At 40.5% G+C, this 14,840-nt stretch overlaps 1 protein-coding gene across 1 annotated transcript in view; it reads left to right on the forward strand.

Annotated features, from left to right (window-relative positions):
* The window catches only part of FBXL7 (F-box and leucine rich repeat protein 7), a 316,093-nt gene that overhangs the window by 84,410 nt on the left and 216,843 nt on the right, over window positions 1-14,840 (forward strand). The window contains exon 2 of the mRNA XM_070411427.1: window positions 9,219-9,308. Coding sequence (XP_070267528.1) covers window positions 9,219-9,308 — 90 coding nt within the window. The remainder of the gene's footprint in view (window positions 1-9,218; window positions 9,309-14,840) is intronic.

Below are 14,840 nucleotides of genomic sequence, written 5' to 3' on the forward strand. Positions count from 1 at the left end.
ACTTGCAGCCACCTGCTACCTTCTGTGGATGTAAGAGGGCTGTGTGGAAATCATGGCCTTCTCTTCTCTTTTCTTTTCTTTTCTTTTCTTCTCTTCTCTTCTCTTCTCTTCTCTTCTCTTCTCTTCTCTTCTCTTTTCTTTTCTCTTTCTTTTTAGTAATCACAGCCTCTAGGAGTAATGAAGAAAAGACTGGTTGTAATTGAGATTATTGTCTCAGTATACCTTCTTTCTTTACCAAGAAAAAAGGAGTGATAGTAGAATGTGGAATGATTACTGATCGACTCAAGTTGTTTCTATTTAATTATTTCTCTTTTTACCCTTTGGCTTCTAGGCTATTGCTACTGAAATGATTGGATAGCCTTCAGGGTTGTGTGCGTTTCAGCCATGGACTTGCATTTTACATCAAGGTTTTGCTTGTGTGGTTTGAGAATGGGATGTCCCCTGCTGCTCTGTCTGACTTGAGGCTGAAGCTCTTACATGTGCTAGAGAGAACATGAACAGTCTGCATATTGGAAAGGAAGGGAAGCCCCAAGTCCCCTGGCTGTGCTGTTCTAGTCAAGGCCCCTCAGGCTTCTGCAGAGAAGAGCTTTGCAGCAGGTGTGTGTTTGGAACCTAAAGCCCCCCATCTGCTCTGTGAACATGTGCAATGTGTGCTGGTTGGCGTTCGCAGTACCAGCCACACAGCCCTGCCTTAAGGTAATACAATACTGGGAGAGAGGGTTCCCCTGCATTCCATTCCTTTAAGCCCTAGCACTCTGCCCACCCCAGGGATGCTGCGGGGTGGTAAATGGCTCTCAAGGAATTGCTTGATAACATTATGGGCTTGTCCCATTTTCCCTCCTGGAAGAACTCCGTGTGCTTTGTTCATCTGCTCCAGCCGCAGCCCTCAGGATCTGATTTCTGCTGGAAACAACAAGCACTAGAAGTTTCAAAGTTGAGAGCCGCCAGTGGTCAAAGCCGCCACCCTGTCATTGCAGCATTATTCACAATAGCAAACAGGTGGAAACACCCCAAGTGCCCATCAGCAGGTGAATGAATAAGCAAAGCGTAGTATATACACACAAGGGAATATTATTCAGCCATAAATAGGAATGAAGCACTGATATGTGCTAAACCCTGGGTGAACCCTAAAACATTAGGGTAACTGAAAACAGCAAGATGCAAAAGAACAACTATTGTATGATTCCACTCGTGGAAATGTCTAGAATAAACTAATTGATAGAAACAGAAAGCAGATTAGAGGTTACCAGGGGCTGGGGAGGGAGGATTGGGGTGTTAATCACTTCACAGGTACAGAATTTCTGTGTCAAGTAATTTTAGAAATAATAGTGATGGTTGCACAACATTGTGAATGTAAATAATGCCACTGAATCAAATACTTAAGAAATAGTTCAAATGGCAAATTTTGTTATGTATATTTTTAAAATAATGAAAAAAGCCATCACTCTGCATCAGGTCTTCTATTTGAGTAGGCACTGCATCTCTCAGCAATGAGGCAAATGCTGAAAAGTGTTCTTGGCTTTTCTCAGGCTGCACATACGCCCATTAGAACGGCAGCCCCTTAGGGGAAGGGAGTATCTTGTTCCCTAGAGCCACCCTGACTCCCCCAGTTCCAGAAGCGTGTATCCTGCCCAGTGGCCCCGGAGTCACTTGGTAGGTCCTTTGGGAAACTGGAGTAGAAGTTCCAGTTAGGACATTAAATTTCTCGGAAGGAAAAAAAAACACACCCAAAAACAGAATTCTAACAGTTTTCTTTTCACTTCCTTTCTTACTCTTGTCATCCTTAGCCCATACACCAATCATCACCAGGAGAGAACTAAGAATAGAAGCAAAAGCATAGGACACCATCTTCAATTTTTTGCTCTCAATAAAACAAGGCAGAGGGCTCAGGGCTCGATTTCTCTTTGTTTCACTCTATTGCAAGGTCTCCCACTCTGGGGATTCATCTATTAAATCTCTCCCTGTTGTCCTGAAAGAGCTAATGTGCTTTCACAATATGTGTTGAGTATTTTTCCTAAAAACTAATATGCATCTGGGTCAGAGACTAAGTCAAATCATCCTTTGCGATAACAAATATTATTCTTCTGTATGTATAGACATTTGAACTCTGGATCAGAGAAGGTAAGAAAGTAGCTCATAAGATAACAATCAGGAAAGTAACAGTGGATTCAACAAACAGATATGACCTGCCATTCCCTTGATCTAATTCTGAGATATTGAAAATAATTCTCTTTCCATTGGTGTGGACACTTAATGTTAAATCAGGCTCTCTTGGTGCTCCAACAGCAGCTTGAAAACAAGGTAATGGAGAGAAAGAGGAAATAAGTGGCTAAGCCCTCCACATGGGTTCACATGCCTGTTTGTGGATTTCATATGAGAAGCCTGCAGCTGAAATCCACAGGAATGAATTCAGTGCATATAATCTGGAATTGATATAGGAATCAATTTTGCAAGTGGTTTCTTGGACTCTTAGGAATGTTAGAAATCATAAGACCCATTGATTCATTTTTTTGGTCAGGTATTGACTTATATTTTCTATTCTACTCTTTATATTCTTTGTGTTGTCAGTAAATCACAATGGAATGTCTGCCTGTCTTATTTTAAGTATCTGCATTTGCAGAATCAGCCTGGGCTGGAAATGAGAGAAGAGAAGAAACTTATTTTACATATGGGAATTTTTTTAATTAAAAGAGACTTAAAATCCCTCTCTAATAGGATCCCCATTTAACGAACATTCTCTTTCTCTTCAAACATTGGGAAAATGTGGCTCACTCTAACAGAAACCCCAAAAGATGCGGGATTGGAATAGAAGACTAGCACATTATTCTGCTGGCATTCCTGGGTTAGTCATGTGTCTCCAGTGACCTAAGTGATTGATCCACCACTAATTTCTCATACTGTGATTCAGAATCATATGCCTTCATTAACTTGTTACAGATAACATTTGCCATCTCAGTGTGTTAGTTATTCTTTACTTGCTTTGATATTTATTTGTATTTGATACCTAATTTTTCAATCGCCCTCATTTGGGCCTTTTAGTCTCTACTAGGGAGGAACTTAAAAAAGTGCAAAATTTTACTTTACACATTCAACAGGCACATTTCTGATAGGCTAATAACCCCGAATGGCCAATAAACAAACTTTCCTGTAGGTATAGCAGTTAGATCGAGAACATAACTGTCAGCCTTGCTTATATCTGAGGGATTTCTGCTGGATATATAAGGTTTGTATAATTTAATTTATATGCACATAGAATACTATGTGCATACAATAGTAAAGCAGCAATTAGTGTTTTAAATTTCATTTCTGTCTCCTGGTACAAATCGAACTGTGATAAATGGGTCAATATTAAACAATTGCAGGGTGGGGTGATGCTGGCATTGCACATAATTGAATGCTTTCCAAGCCATAAATTATTTCTTACCTATAATAACCTCCAACAAACCTGAAAAGTGGGTTCCCCATTTTAGTAGAGGAAATAGGTAGGTGTTTGTTTTTATTCCTGTTTTATAGATGAAAACAATGAAGCTTAGAGAGTTTGACAGGTTTTCTCCTGACCACCTTGTTTAAAAGTGGTAAATATGGAACTGAAACGCATGTGAGTCTGACAGTGTGAGGGACATTTTCATGTGTCAACTTGGCCAGTTATTTAATTAAACACTATTGAAGTTGAGAAATGTAGGCAGTCCCTTCCTAATGCAATAGCTAGTCTTACAAGGACATTTTCATACTGCAGATTTCTGGTTTTGGCTATTGGAAGCCAAATATCACCCTGTTCTTTTCCTCTGAGTTCCTCCTGTAACATTTAATCTGTAAGCACCGCCCCCTCCCCCCCACACACACCATATATGCACCTTTTCCTTGTCCACTTGAACTCCCCGGAATGTTGGTTATGTTTCCAGAAACAAGGCTGAAGAACAGAACATGTTAATAGTATCTGAAATATGAGCCCCATTATACTAAGATTTATTGAGGATTCCCTAAGTGTACTATCCTAGGTGCTATATCTGGATTATTTTATTTAATGCTCAAAACAACTCTATAACGCAAGAATTGATTTTCCCTATCCTGGTTATAGCTAAGAAAAATAAAGCCTAGAAGGGTTTAATAATTTTCCCAACGTTACAAAGTGGCAGATTTAGATGTAAACCCGGCCTCATCACTCTATCAAGCATGTCAAACTTGAGGCCCATGGGCCGCATGCAGCCCACAACAAATACTATTAACGATTACTCATTTATTTCAGCCCTTTGTATTCAGCATGTCTCTATCGAAACACACCTATGTTTCTATGAAAATTGAAGCTTTTGTGTGTTTCTTTGCAGCCCACATAAACTTAAACCTTGTTTATTTGGCCCATGCTAGCCTTTGAGCTTGACATGCTTGCTCTCCTACACTACCCACTGCAGTCTGCCTGAAAGCGGGTGATGAACTGTGAAGCCATATTTAATACAAGATCATCTACAGTCAGTCCTTGCTATCTGTGGATTCTGTATTTGTGAATTTTCATAATCATTAAAATTTATTTGTAACCCCCAAATCAATAGTCATTCATGTGCAGTGGTGAAAATTTTGAGTTGTCCAATGTGCACATTCTGAGCTGAGGTTAAACAAGCAGCATGCTGCCTCCAGGTTTCAGCTCTCATGCAGTAAATTAGTGTCCTTTCTTCTGTCTATTTAGTGCCACATTTTTTTTCATTTTTGTGCTGTTTATTGATGATTTTGCTACTTAAAATGGCCCCCACGCATCATGCTGAAGAGCCGTCTGTGGTTCCTAAGAGCAGGAAGGCTGGGATGTGCCTTACACGTATTAAATAAGCTTCATTCAGGCATGAGCTACAGTGCGGCTGCCTTGAGTTGAATGTTAAAGAATCAACAAAATATATTGAATAAGATGTCTTCAAACAGAAATACACCCAAAACAAGGTTGGGGGTGATGAAAAGTGACCAGAGGGTCCCAGATTCCTAGCCCTGTGTTTCCCCTCAGAGCAAAGATTCAGCTTTGTCAGTGTTTGGCAGTCACTTCATAGAATATTACTACCCTGAATAACAAGAATAGACTGTATTTATATCTCTACTATCTTGCTTTCCATAATTACTTAAATCATTAAATATCCAGGCATTTAAAATTGTACTTATTGATGGGCATACATTCTCAATGGGTCAATATTATTCTCAAAGGGACAAAAATTGCGGGGGAAAACTCTTAAGCATTTTATGTAAAAGCAGAGATATACACACAGCACATAATATATACACACTATATCTGTGGTATTACAGTTTTATTTGTGGGAGTAACTGCAGAAAAAGTCTAAAAGTGTCCTTGGGGAGAGGGCAATAATAAAAATATGATTGGAAAACACAGTCGTAGAGCATACTGAAAATATGATGATGCACCTAAGGTATTTACTGGAGTCCACAGCACAGCGTGCACACTCTATGTTAGGTGCATACTCTATGTTAGCTATTATTATACATATCATTGGTAATATTATTTGTTTCCCTAATCTTCTTCCCTGTCTTCAGTCACCAGCATTTCTTAAACTGGAGATTGTGGTCCTCTGAGGGGTCTGCATACACGTTTTCAGACCTGTCTGAGAATTTTCTCTGAAATTTGTTGTTTTATTTTGTGCTTTCCTTTGATGATAATCTTAAAAATCATCAATAACTGTGTACTGGTTCCCCTTTATCACAGACTCCGGCCATATGGTTTTGTTGTCCAAGTTGGTGCCTGTCTTTTAAGGAAGGAGTTCTGCTTCTGTGGTTATGGGCCAATAAGGAGTGAAAGAAGAGCAGACAATGAAACATGAGTGACAGGGTCAGACCAAGTGAAGGTCAACTGAGGTGGCATCCTGCTGCAGCAGGAAGGACTCTCCGAGTCTAGCGGAGAGGCTGAGTCCTCACGCGGCCCAAGGTAGCAAGGATACGCCAGAAGCAAGAGAACATTGGCTTTAGCAGCGGTACAACATTTATGTTTTGAAAGGCAATTTAATGTCGGGAAATAACATCATCTGCCACATTAAATTAATGGTGTTAATTGGAATTTTATGGGCTTTATTGTTTTTGTGTTTAATTGGTTACTTTGTTTTTGTCTTTTTGTTGATTCAGAGCAAACACATATGGAGTTTAGTTTTCCATTCGTGCATCGCTAAGTAACAATATACTAAAAATAATTTAAGTCTGTATATCCGTGGTACCCAATAATGCTCTTTTACTGAAAAGGAATGTTTGCAGGTTTAAAGAGTTCTGTAATGGACTCATAGGATCATAAACTATTTGAACTGCTAGAAATCACTTAGTCCACCCATCTCCCCATCTCCCCCACCAGATGTGAACACTGAGCCTCATGGAGGGGAAGCGAATGTCCAAGGTCAAAAAGCAAGGGGGCATCAGACTGAGGTCAGAGGTCAGTTTGACATACTTCTAACTAGGTATCGAACCCAACATGTCAATCCCTTCCAAAGATGAACCATGGCAGGTGAGTGGCGACTGCAAAGGCAGGCTAGTCATAAACTAATGGATAGTTAATGCCCTGTGGCTCACTCTGAGGGAGGAGGATGTGGAATGGGCAGGGATGATGGGAATAACAGACTTGTTATAACAGTCATCAATCACAATGAGCTTCCCAAGTGATATCAGCCATGAACTTGGATGGTTGCATTACTCTCAGCATTAGCAAACAAATCCCTGAAGCTCTTTAAATTGCCCACTTGTGCTTTTCAGCTCTGTTTTTAGCCTGTAAGCTTATGCCACCTACCTGGGGTGTATACCACTGTGTAGGGAAGACTCTTGGAAGCCAGTGTTTCTCAGCTGCTTGTAAGAGTTTTAATCATAACTTGCGTAGTGAAAAGAGTCCATTGTGATATAACTGGTTGGTCATTATATTAGTTTTCCATTGCCACATGACAACTCACCACCAATTTAGCAGCAGCTTAACATGAGATACATTCATTATCTCATTTTCCTTGGGTCAGAAAGCTGGGCTGGACTTTTGTTCGGGGTCTTACAAAGCTGCAGTCAAGATGTTGGCCAGGGCTGGGCTGTCCTTGGGTCAGAAAGCTGGGCTGGACTTTTGTTCGGGGTCTTACAAAGCTGCAGTCAAGATGCTGGCCAGGGCTGGGCTTTCATCGGGTCAGAAAGCTGGGCTGGACTTTTGTTCGGGGTCTTACAAAGCAGCAGCTTAACATGAGATACATTCATTATCTCATTTTCCTTGGGTCAGAAAGCTGGGAGGGACTTTTGTTCGGGGTCTTACAAAGCTGCAGTCAAGATGCTGGCCAGGGCTGGGCTTTCAAATCCTCTTCCGTGCACACATGGATGTTGGCAGAATTCATTACTTTGCAGCTATAGGACTCAACGATGACTTGCTTCTTTAAGACCAGTGGGATGTCTCTCCTTCAGACTCCTGTCAAGGGCTTATCTGTTCAGGTCAGGCCTACCCAGAATAATTCCCTTTTGACTAAATTCAACTCATTAGGCAATTTAATGGCATCTGCAAGTTCCAATCTGCAATGGAATTTAAGTGTCTCAATTCTAATCCTCTTACCATCATCATATTCCATGGCTTAGTGGCAAGTTGCAGGTTCTGCTCATACTCTAGGGGAGCAGATTACCAAGGGCAGGGGTACTGACTTCAGCCGTTCTGGCCGTTACAACAAAATACCATATGAACTACCTATAGTGGTTTATAACAACAGAAATTTGATTCTCACATTTCTGGAGGCTGAAAAGTTTAAGATCAAGGTGACTGGTGAGAGCCCGCTTCCTGGTTCATAGACTGCCATCTTTCCCCTGTTTCCTCACATGGGCAGGGAGCTCTTTGGGGGTCTCTTCTACAGATTCCATTCATGAGGATGCCATACCCATGACTTAACACTTGGAGTGGGGGAAACGAGTTAAGTCGGCTCGCGTGAATTGCGCGTACTCCGCGGGAGCCGTCTTAACTCGGTTCATATAGATTTGCGGTGGAGTGCGGGAAACGTGTAAACTCGGGCCGATTGTAACTGCGTATTACCAAATATTTGTTTGTTTGCCGTTCACAAAGATACCTACCTGCGTATGCGAACCGTTTCATACCCATTGGGGTAATAGGTATCATAAAAATCCCTGATTTTGCGCGGGAAACCTAAATAATTGCCTGCGCCATCTTATATTTTGGTGGGAAATTCACCCCACACCGGAGTGTTAATCACCTCCCAAAGGCTACTCACCTCCTAATACCATCACGTTAGTGATTAGGTTTTAAAATATGAAATTTGGAGAGACACAAACATTTAGTCTGTAGCAGGTACAATGAGAATTATCTTGGAATTCCGCTCACCATGGTCATTGGCACTTCCATCACTAGGCAGGGAGTATGGTTCGTATTTGTAGACGTTCATGTGATTTTAGAGAATATTTGGTAATAATATTATATATGCTCACATAAAAGTCAGAAGAGTACAAACTGAGCTATAAGCTGAGGTAAGATTATTTGGATCAGGGGTTCTCCACTTCAGCACGATTGATGTTTTGGGCTGGATAATTCTTTGTTGTGAGGGGACTGTCCTGTGCATGGTAAGACGTTTAGGCAGCATCTCTGGCTCCTTACCCACTAGTGCTAGGAGCATACCCTTCCCGGTTGTGACAACTAAAAATGATCCCAGGCATTGCCAGATGTGCCATTGCATGGAGAAGCACCTCTGGTTAAGACTGACTGCATTAGAAAAATGACACAGTCTTTTCTTCTTTTTTAAAAGAAGAACTTATTAAAAGAGAGAATTTTTTTTAAGGTGATAGAGCTTTTTGGAGCAAGTAGGCTCTTGCTCCTCAGATAATGCCTCATTCTTAGATTTGCATTTGTCCTTTATTGGAAAATGTAGTTTATAGCTGCAAATAAAAAAAAATCAATACTGTGGATGTGTTTCACACATGTACTTTCTTAGTCACATGTAAGCCAAAATTATATTACGTTATCATATTTGACTATGTTTTATAATCTTGTCTGAGTTTATAGTCAAGCAAGATTATAATAAGACATTAGTTCTATTCTGACATGGGTCAGGCATTTCCCAAAAGATATTTAATGCATAAGGCAAGAAACCTAATAAACTCCTTTCTTGGTATTATTGGTCCTTTCTTGGAAACAAGCGATGTGGCTTGGTATGGGACAGAGTGAACGGCATGGTCGAGTTCTGAAATTACAAAACTCAAAAGCGGCTCATTTCTGTTTTCTCTAGGCAAAGGCAGCTCAAGCATCTCATCCGACGTGAGTTCAAGTACAGATCACACACCAACCCAAGCCCAGAAGAATGTGGCTACCAGTGAAGGTAGGCATCTGGTCTTCATTATCTGTTGCCCTCTCTTCACAGTGCTGGCTATTTTTGGAAGGCAAATAAAATGTGTGAGTCTGAGTTCTGTTCTACCAAGTGGGAGCATATGAAAGTCTTAAAAATGAGAAGGCAAAGGTTTTCCCAAGTTTCTTTTTTGTTGTGCTGCTGTCATTGTCCCTTCAAGTTGTTGCAATGGAATTTAAGTGTCCCAATTCTAAGGCAAATGCTGTTATTTTGTGAAAATATAGTAGGCTGACTTTGGAGAAGCCTTTATGATACTATGTATATCATTTTTCAGTATAGAAAATGTTCTGATTGTAAAATCCTTATGCTGAAGTTGAAAGTTGTTCAAGAACTTTCAGAATAGGCATACCTGCATTCAGGACTGTGACAATGGGAAGGTCATAGTCATGTGATTTGTAGACCTCGAACTAATCACCAATCCCTGATAGTAGGAGAAGAGGTTTGTTTGACTATTTAGAGAGCAGTTGAAAAGTCTTGCCTATCACGACAGAGATTGGTCACATTGATATTCTTGATGAAGAATCTGACTATATGTAGTTACAATACATGTTGGAATTCAGCTGCTTCCCAATAAATAGTTGAGAAGCTTTTGAGTTATTGCTTACTTGTTTGAGTGTGGATATAATTGTTTCTGTGGTAGTTATTTAGAGGGAAGTTTACCCTATTATGGAATCAGCTCCTTTTATTTTAATGTTAAACACAATTAAATGACCTGTTTTCTGAAGAGTACTTTCTAAAGTAACTGTCGAATCAAGATCTAGTGTTAATATATGGATGCCGTTTATAGTGAAAAACTCTTTGAAAGGTGTCACCTGATTTTCACGACACTGTAAAGCCTGCTTTCCTCAAGAAGACAGCGTGTTATGGAAACAGTCTCCTGTCTTTGTTTTGGAGGCAGGCTTTCTGCTGCTTGTGATGTGGGGGAGCATACTCATGGCCTGATGTTGGTCCTCTCAGCTGTGTGACTGCTCTTGATCTGTGCTACAGTTCATGCATTCATGGTGATGCCTTCGCTCTGCTATGTTTATCTTCTCTTCGGGTGTTCTTTGACTTGGTGTGTTTCAAGTAGCACAGAATTACCTTCTGTGGGTTAATTATCCCCAGAATGATGCATAAGTAGCTTTTATAACTGGATTATAGTCCCTTGTGTTTAATGCCTTAACATTGTTTTACCCACGTAGTAAGGCAAACAGATTGGGGTGTTTTTCTCTGTGCAATGAAGTATCAGGTACCAATCCAATTTTAATTTTCTGCCTGTTAATTCAAATATGGGCATTAGATCATTCTTGAAATTCGGTTAAGGTAATGTGCGAATCGAGTAAATTGATTCTAGACGTTCACTTTTGAGGCTTTCGTTCTTTGAAGCCAAAATGGAAATCACGTCAATGTAATTTATTTTTGATCCTCTGTAGTCAGAAATCTATGTTTTGTAATATTATCACTTTTTCCACCATTATTTTACAATCATTTTTGTCACAGTCCTTTGTCTAATTTGAATGGCTGTGAAAATAGAAAGTTAAAAGTATGTTAAATAGTCCCTCTGTGTTTCCCTATCTGGATTTAAGTTCTGTTAGTATTTTTTCTGCTTTTCATAAATAGAAAGTATAAAAATATGTGAGTTCTGTTGCAAGGGTTGGGGGAAGGGACTGTGGCACTGCATGCATTTAAAAAGTCCGCTTTTTATGCTTAAAATTACTCTCTAATGATTTACAATTTTTATTTTATTTTGCCTTTTCCTTTGGTGCAGGCCCAGCCAATATTTTGTACATTTTTACCAGAATGCATTCTCTATCATGCTGTGGGTAAAATCAGGAAAGAAAAATGGGAAAATGTGATGTTCCTATGAAACAAAATTTTTAGCTGCTGGGCTAAATTAGTATGGAATTTTTTTATCCAACTCTTAAGTGGAAGAACCCCATTCTTGTGAAAGCCGTTCATTAATAGATTGCATATCTGAAAAATTATAAAAGAAAGTATTGTTTTTCTATTTGCATGAATCCTTTTATCTAATGTTTTTAATGAAAATTTCAAAGTGTTAAACAATAAATTAGGTGTGGGTATTAGTTACATTAAAATGTATATCAGAGATGTTTGCTGCATAATTGGTCTCATATTGTCAGCCTGGTATTTCAAGATGGACGTGCAATAGCCAAGGCTAACTTTCTCAGTGCAGAAATGACAGAGTCCTGGGGCCGGAGCAATTATCACACCCTCCAACCTCCACAGAGCAAATTTGCCTGACTGTGTGCGCATTTCCTCCTCCCAGAAAACACCTGCACACAACGTTCTGGCAAAGAAACAGAAAGTGTACTCTGATTTCTTAGACATGCCTCAGAGGAGCAAACTTAAAAATGCTTCTCTGATTCCCTCCCCACTGTTTTCTAGAACTACGCTTAAACTTTGATAGGAACAAAATATTGAGTGAGTGGTATATTTCCGGAAGCCATTTGATAATGGTTATTTCCTTCAGTTCCTCGATCCTCTTATGATATTTCACCCCTGAATTCATTAGTATTGTCTTCAGGAAACACAGGCTGGATCCTCAGTTTTAAGATCTGAGTGATACTGATTTCTAAGAATAATATCTATTGTGAAGGATAATACTCAATTTTCCTTCAGCCTTTGAAAACTGTGGCCATACCTTTAATAGCTAAGTTGGAAGCATTGTGCAGCAGTGTGGGACTTCTCCCTGATTGGCAGGGTGGGGAATGTGGTTGTTGTTGGTAGTGGTGGTGGTGGTGGTGGTAGGGTGTGTGTGTGTGTGTGTGTGTGCGCATGCGCGTGCATTTGTGTCCAAACTTCACAAGACAGCTAATGTCACAGGCATTGTCTCTTACTAGAAAACGTGTAGGTAACCACTCTGCAATATATGATGGCAGATAAACCGAGGATGTGGGAGTTGAGGGAAGGGAGGGGCACTCTCATAGCCTTCACTTACTGTAAGGCTAGTGATAGGAACAAAGATTAACTGGAAACAAACATGAGGGATCTTACTGGGGAGATGTCAATGTTCTAAAATTAGATTGTGGTGATGTAACTGAAATGCAGATTCGGATGCCTGCCACAATGAAAGCCAAACTCATGATACAGGTTCTGGTGCAAAAGAAAAGAGGTTTATTCAGGTGCTACAACCTGGGATAATGGTGGACTCTTGTCTCAAAGACTATTCCCCCTTCCTGCTCAAGCCCACAATTTTTATAGGGAGAGGGAAGGGAGGACTTTTTTTTATATCCTATTATCTTGCTAGCTTTTGGCTGCTCTGGCCCTGTCCATTCATCTTTCTAACTTTTGGCATTCTTGATCCCTATCCATTCATCTTTCTAGCTTTTGGCATGTTTGGGCCCTATCTATTCATCTTTCTAGCTTTTGGCATACCTGGGCCCTAACCATTCATCTTTCTAGCTTTTGGCTAGAAAGAATACAGCATGTTGTGGAAGCATGTCTCCAGTCTTTGTTTTGGAGACAGGTTCTCAGTGTAAGAACCTCCCCCTGCACTACCTTGGCCAATGGGGGAGACTCCCTGGTGCTCCCTGACTGTACAGTATCAGGGTCAGTGAGGAAGAGGTGACTGCAGGCCCTGGCAGGAAGTCTAGAGATGCTGAAGTCCTTAGCCCACCTCCTGAGACTAGATGCAGCACTCCGGGGAAGCTGTTGGAGTTTGCAGGGAACTCCTACTTCCCGACACACCTGCATCCTCTGCGTAGGCCCCATGCAGCCTGCCCGAAGTGGCCAACCAGGGCTGTGCTCACCCTGCCGCCAGCTACCCACACTCCAACTGTAAGGTAACAGTGATAGTTGCTCAACTCAGTGAATTTACTAGAAATCATTGGATTGTGTATATGAAAAAGGGTGTTGGGGGTGCGGCTATTTCTCAGGACCTTCAGACTTGTATCTAAAACATCACAAACTATCCTTTGCAAATGCTGTTTCCCAACTCTGGGAGGAGGTCGTGAGCAATGGCCAGAAGACCTGTTAAGTGGATCAGTATAAAGTGCAGGGCTGCCATCTAAATGCTTCTCTGAGATGCTCTGACCTTGGGGCCAGAAGTAGCATGAGAGCCATCATAACGAGTCTCTGGATTAGTGTTTATAGATTTGCACATGGTACCTGGTCAGAGGTTGATTTACCATAGTACGTATTCTCCAATGAAACTCTGAAGACACGAGAAATTATAGACCCACAGGTTTTATAAGCTTCTTTTTTTTCTTTAGCTTTTTCTAGACATCATCTAACCTCAGCTCAGACTTTAAGTATTCTAGCATCCAACTCTAATTGTTGAGGCATCCCATTTATTCACTCTATGTCTTTACTAAAGGACCTGTGCCCCTGCTGTCTATCTAATGTTCCCACTAATCCAGTTGGAGTCATAAGGCTGTGATTCCCTTGGCATGGTGGGCACAGATGGTGGTACAATTTGATTTTGATCCAAGAAAGAATGGTATATTGGACCTGATAGTAGTGTTCTTGTCCTAAGTCTCAAGCAAACGTTTTGTGAATTTTAATTTTGTGACTCTAAAGCCACACCCCATTTAAGAAATTGGCAGCCTGAAGTGTTTTCTCTCTGATAAGTGGTACAGGCTTTCTTTAATGCCCATTGTATTTCTTGTAACAGTTTATTAGTAACTTCCTGATAACCTAACACTGTAGGGGGTTTGGGTTCAAGTGCAGAAAGCTGGAAAATTTCCATTTTTCTAAACAAAATCTGCATTCCAACATAGTAAGCCACAGCATAATTCTTTCCAGTTGTGTTGTATTCTTTTCCTTCCACTTGTTTTCAGTCATCTTCATCCACACAGAGTTCTCTCTTTTACTGGAAAGAATAGGCTTTGACCTTTAGCTATGAAAGTCGTGTCCAGCCCATGGTTGGAAGAGAGCACACAGCAACCAGCCTTGAGTCAGAGCGGTTGTGTTGGGTTAGATCAGGGCTGGGGAACATCTAGAGAAATAATTTGGTCTGGCCCTGCCAAGGCATTAGGGGTGAGTTAATTAAATGTTTGATCAAATATAGTAGGCTAATTTTTAAGTTGATAATTTTGTATGGCCCTTGAATAATGTTATAAATATCAAAGTGGCCCTTGGCAGGAAAAAGGTCTCCATCCCGGGTTAGACCATGAAGACACTTCATAAAAATAATAAGCTGAGTTTGGACTTCTTTCACAGAATGGAGGGGGGGGGGAGGGTATGTGGATATGACTTTAAGGGTGTCATCCCAAAAACTTAGTCTTCTCTCCAGCTGAGGAAGGTGAAACAGTTAGTTCAAAGGCCAACTCTAATTGGCTGATGAAGAGTCAGCTTCATCCAGTTGTTCTTTAGACATATTCAAGTTCAGATATTGAATTCAATGACAACTAAGTTTATAGGTGTAATGGCTGTTTATAAATGTTGGTTATCAAGCAAGACAACCATAGAATCATGGGGTGTTTAGAGCTACAAAAGGCCTTGGCAATTTTCTGATTTAATATACTCCCACTTTACAAAGAAATATCACTGGCACAGAGAAACGAA

Source organism: Myotis yumanensis, unplaced genomic scaffold (assembly GCF_028538775.1).
Source record: "Myotis yumanensis isolate MYYU_CA2020_CCGP unplaced genomic scaffold, mMyoYum1.0.hap1 SCAF_4, whole genome shotgun sequence".
Classification (NCBI taxonomy): Eukaryota; Metazoa; Chordata; class Mammalia; order Chiroptera; family Vespertilionidae; genus Myotis; species Myotis yumanensis.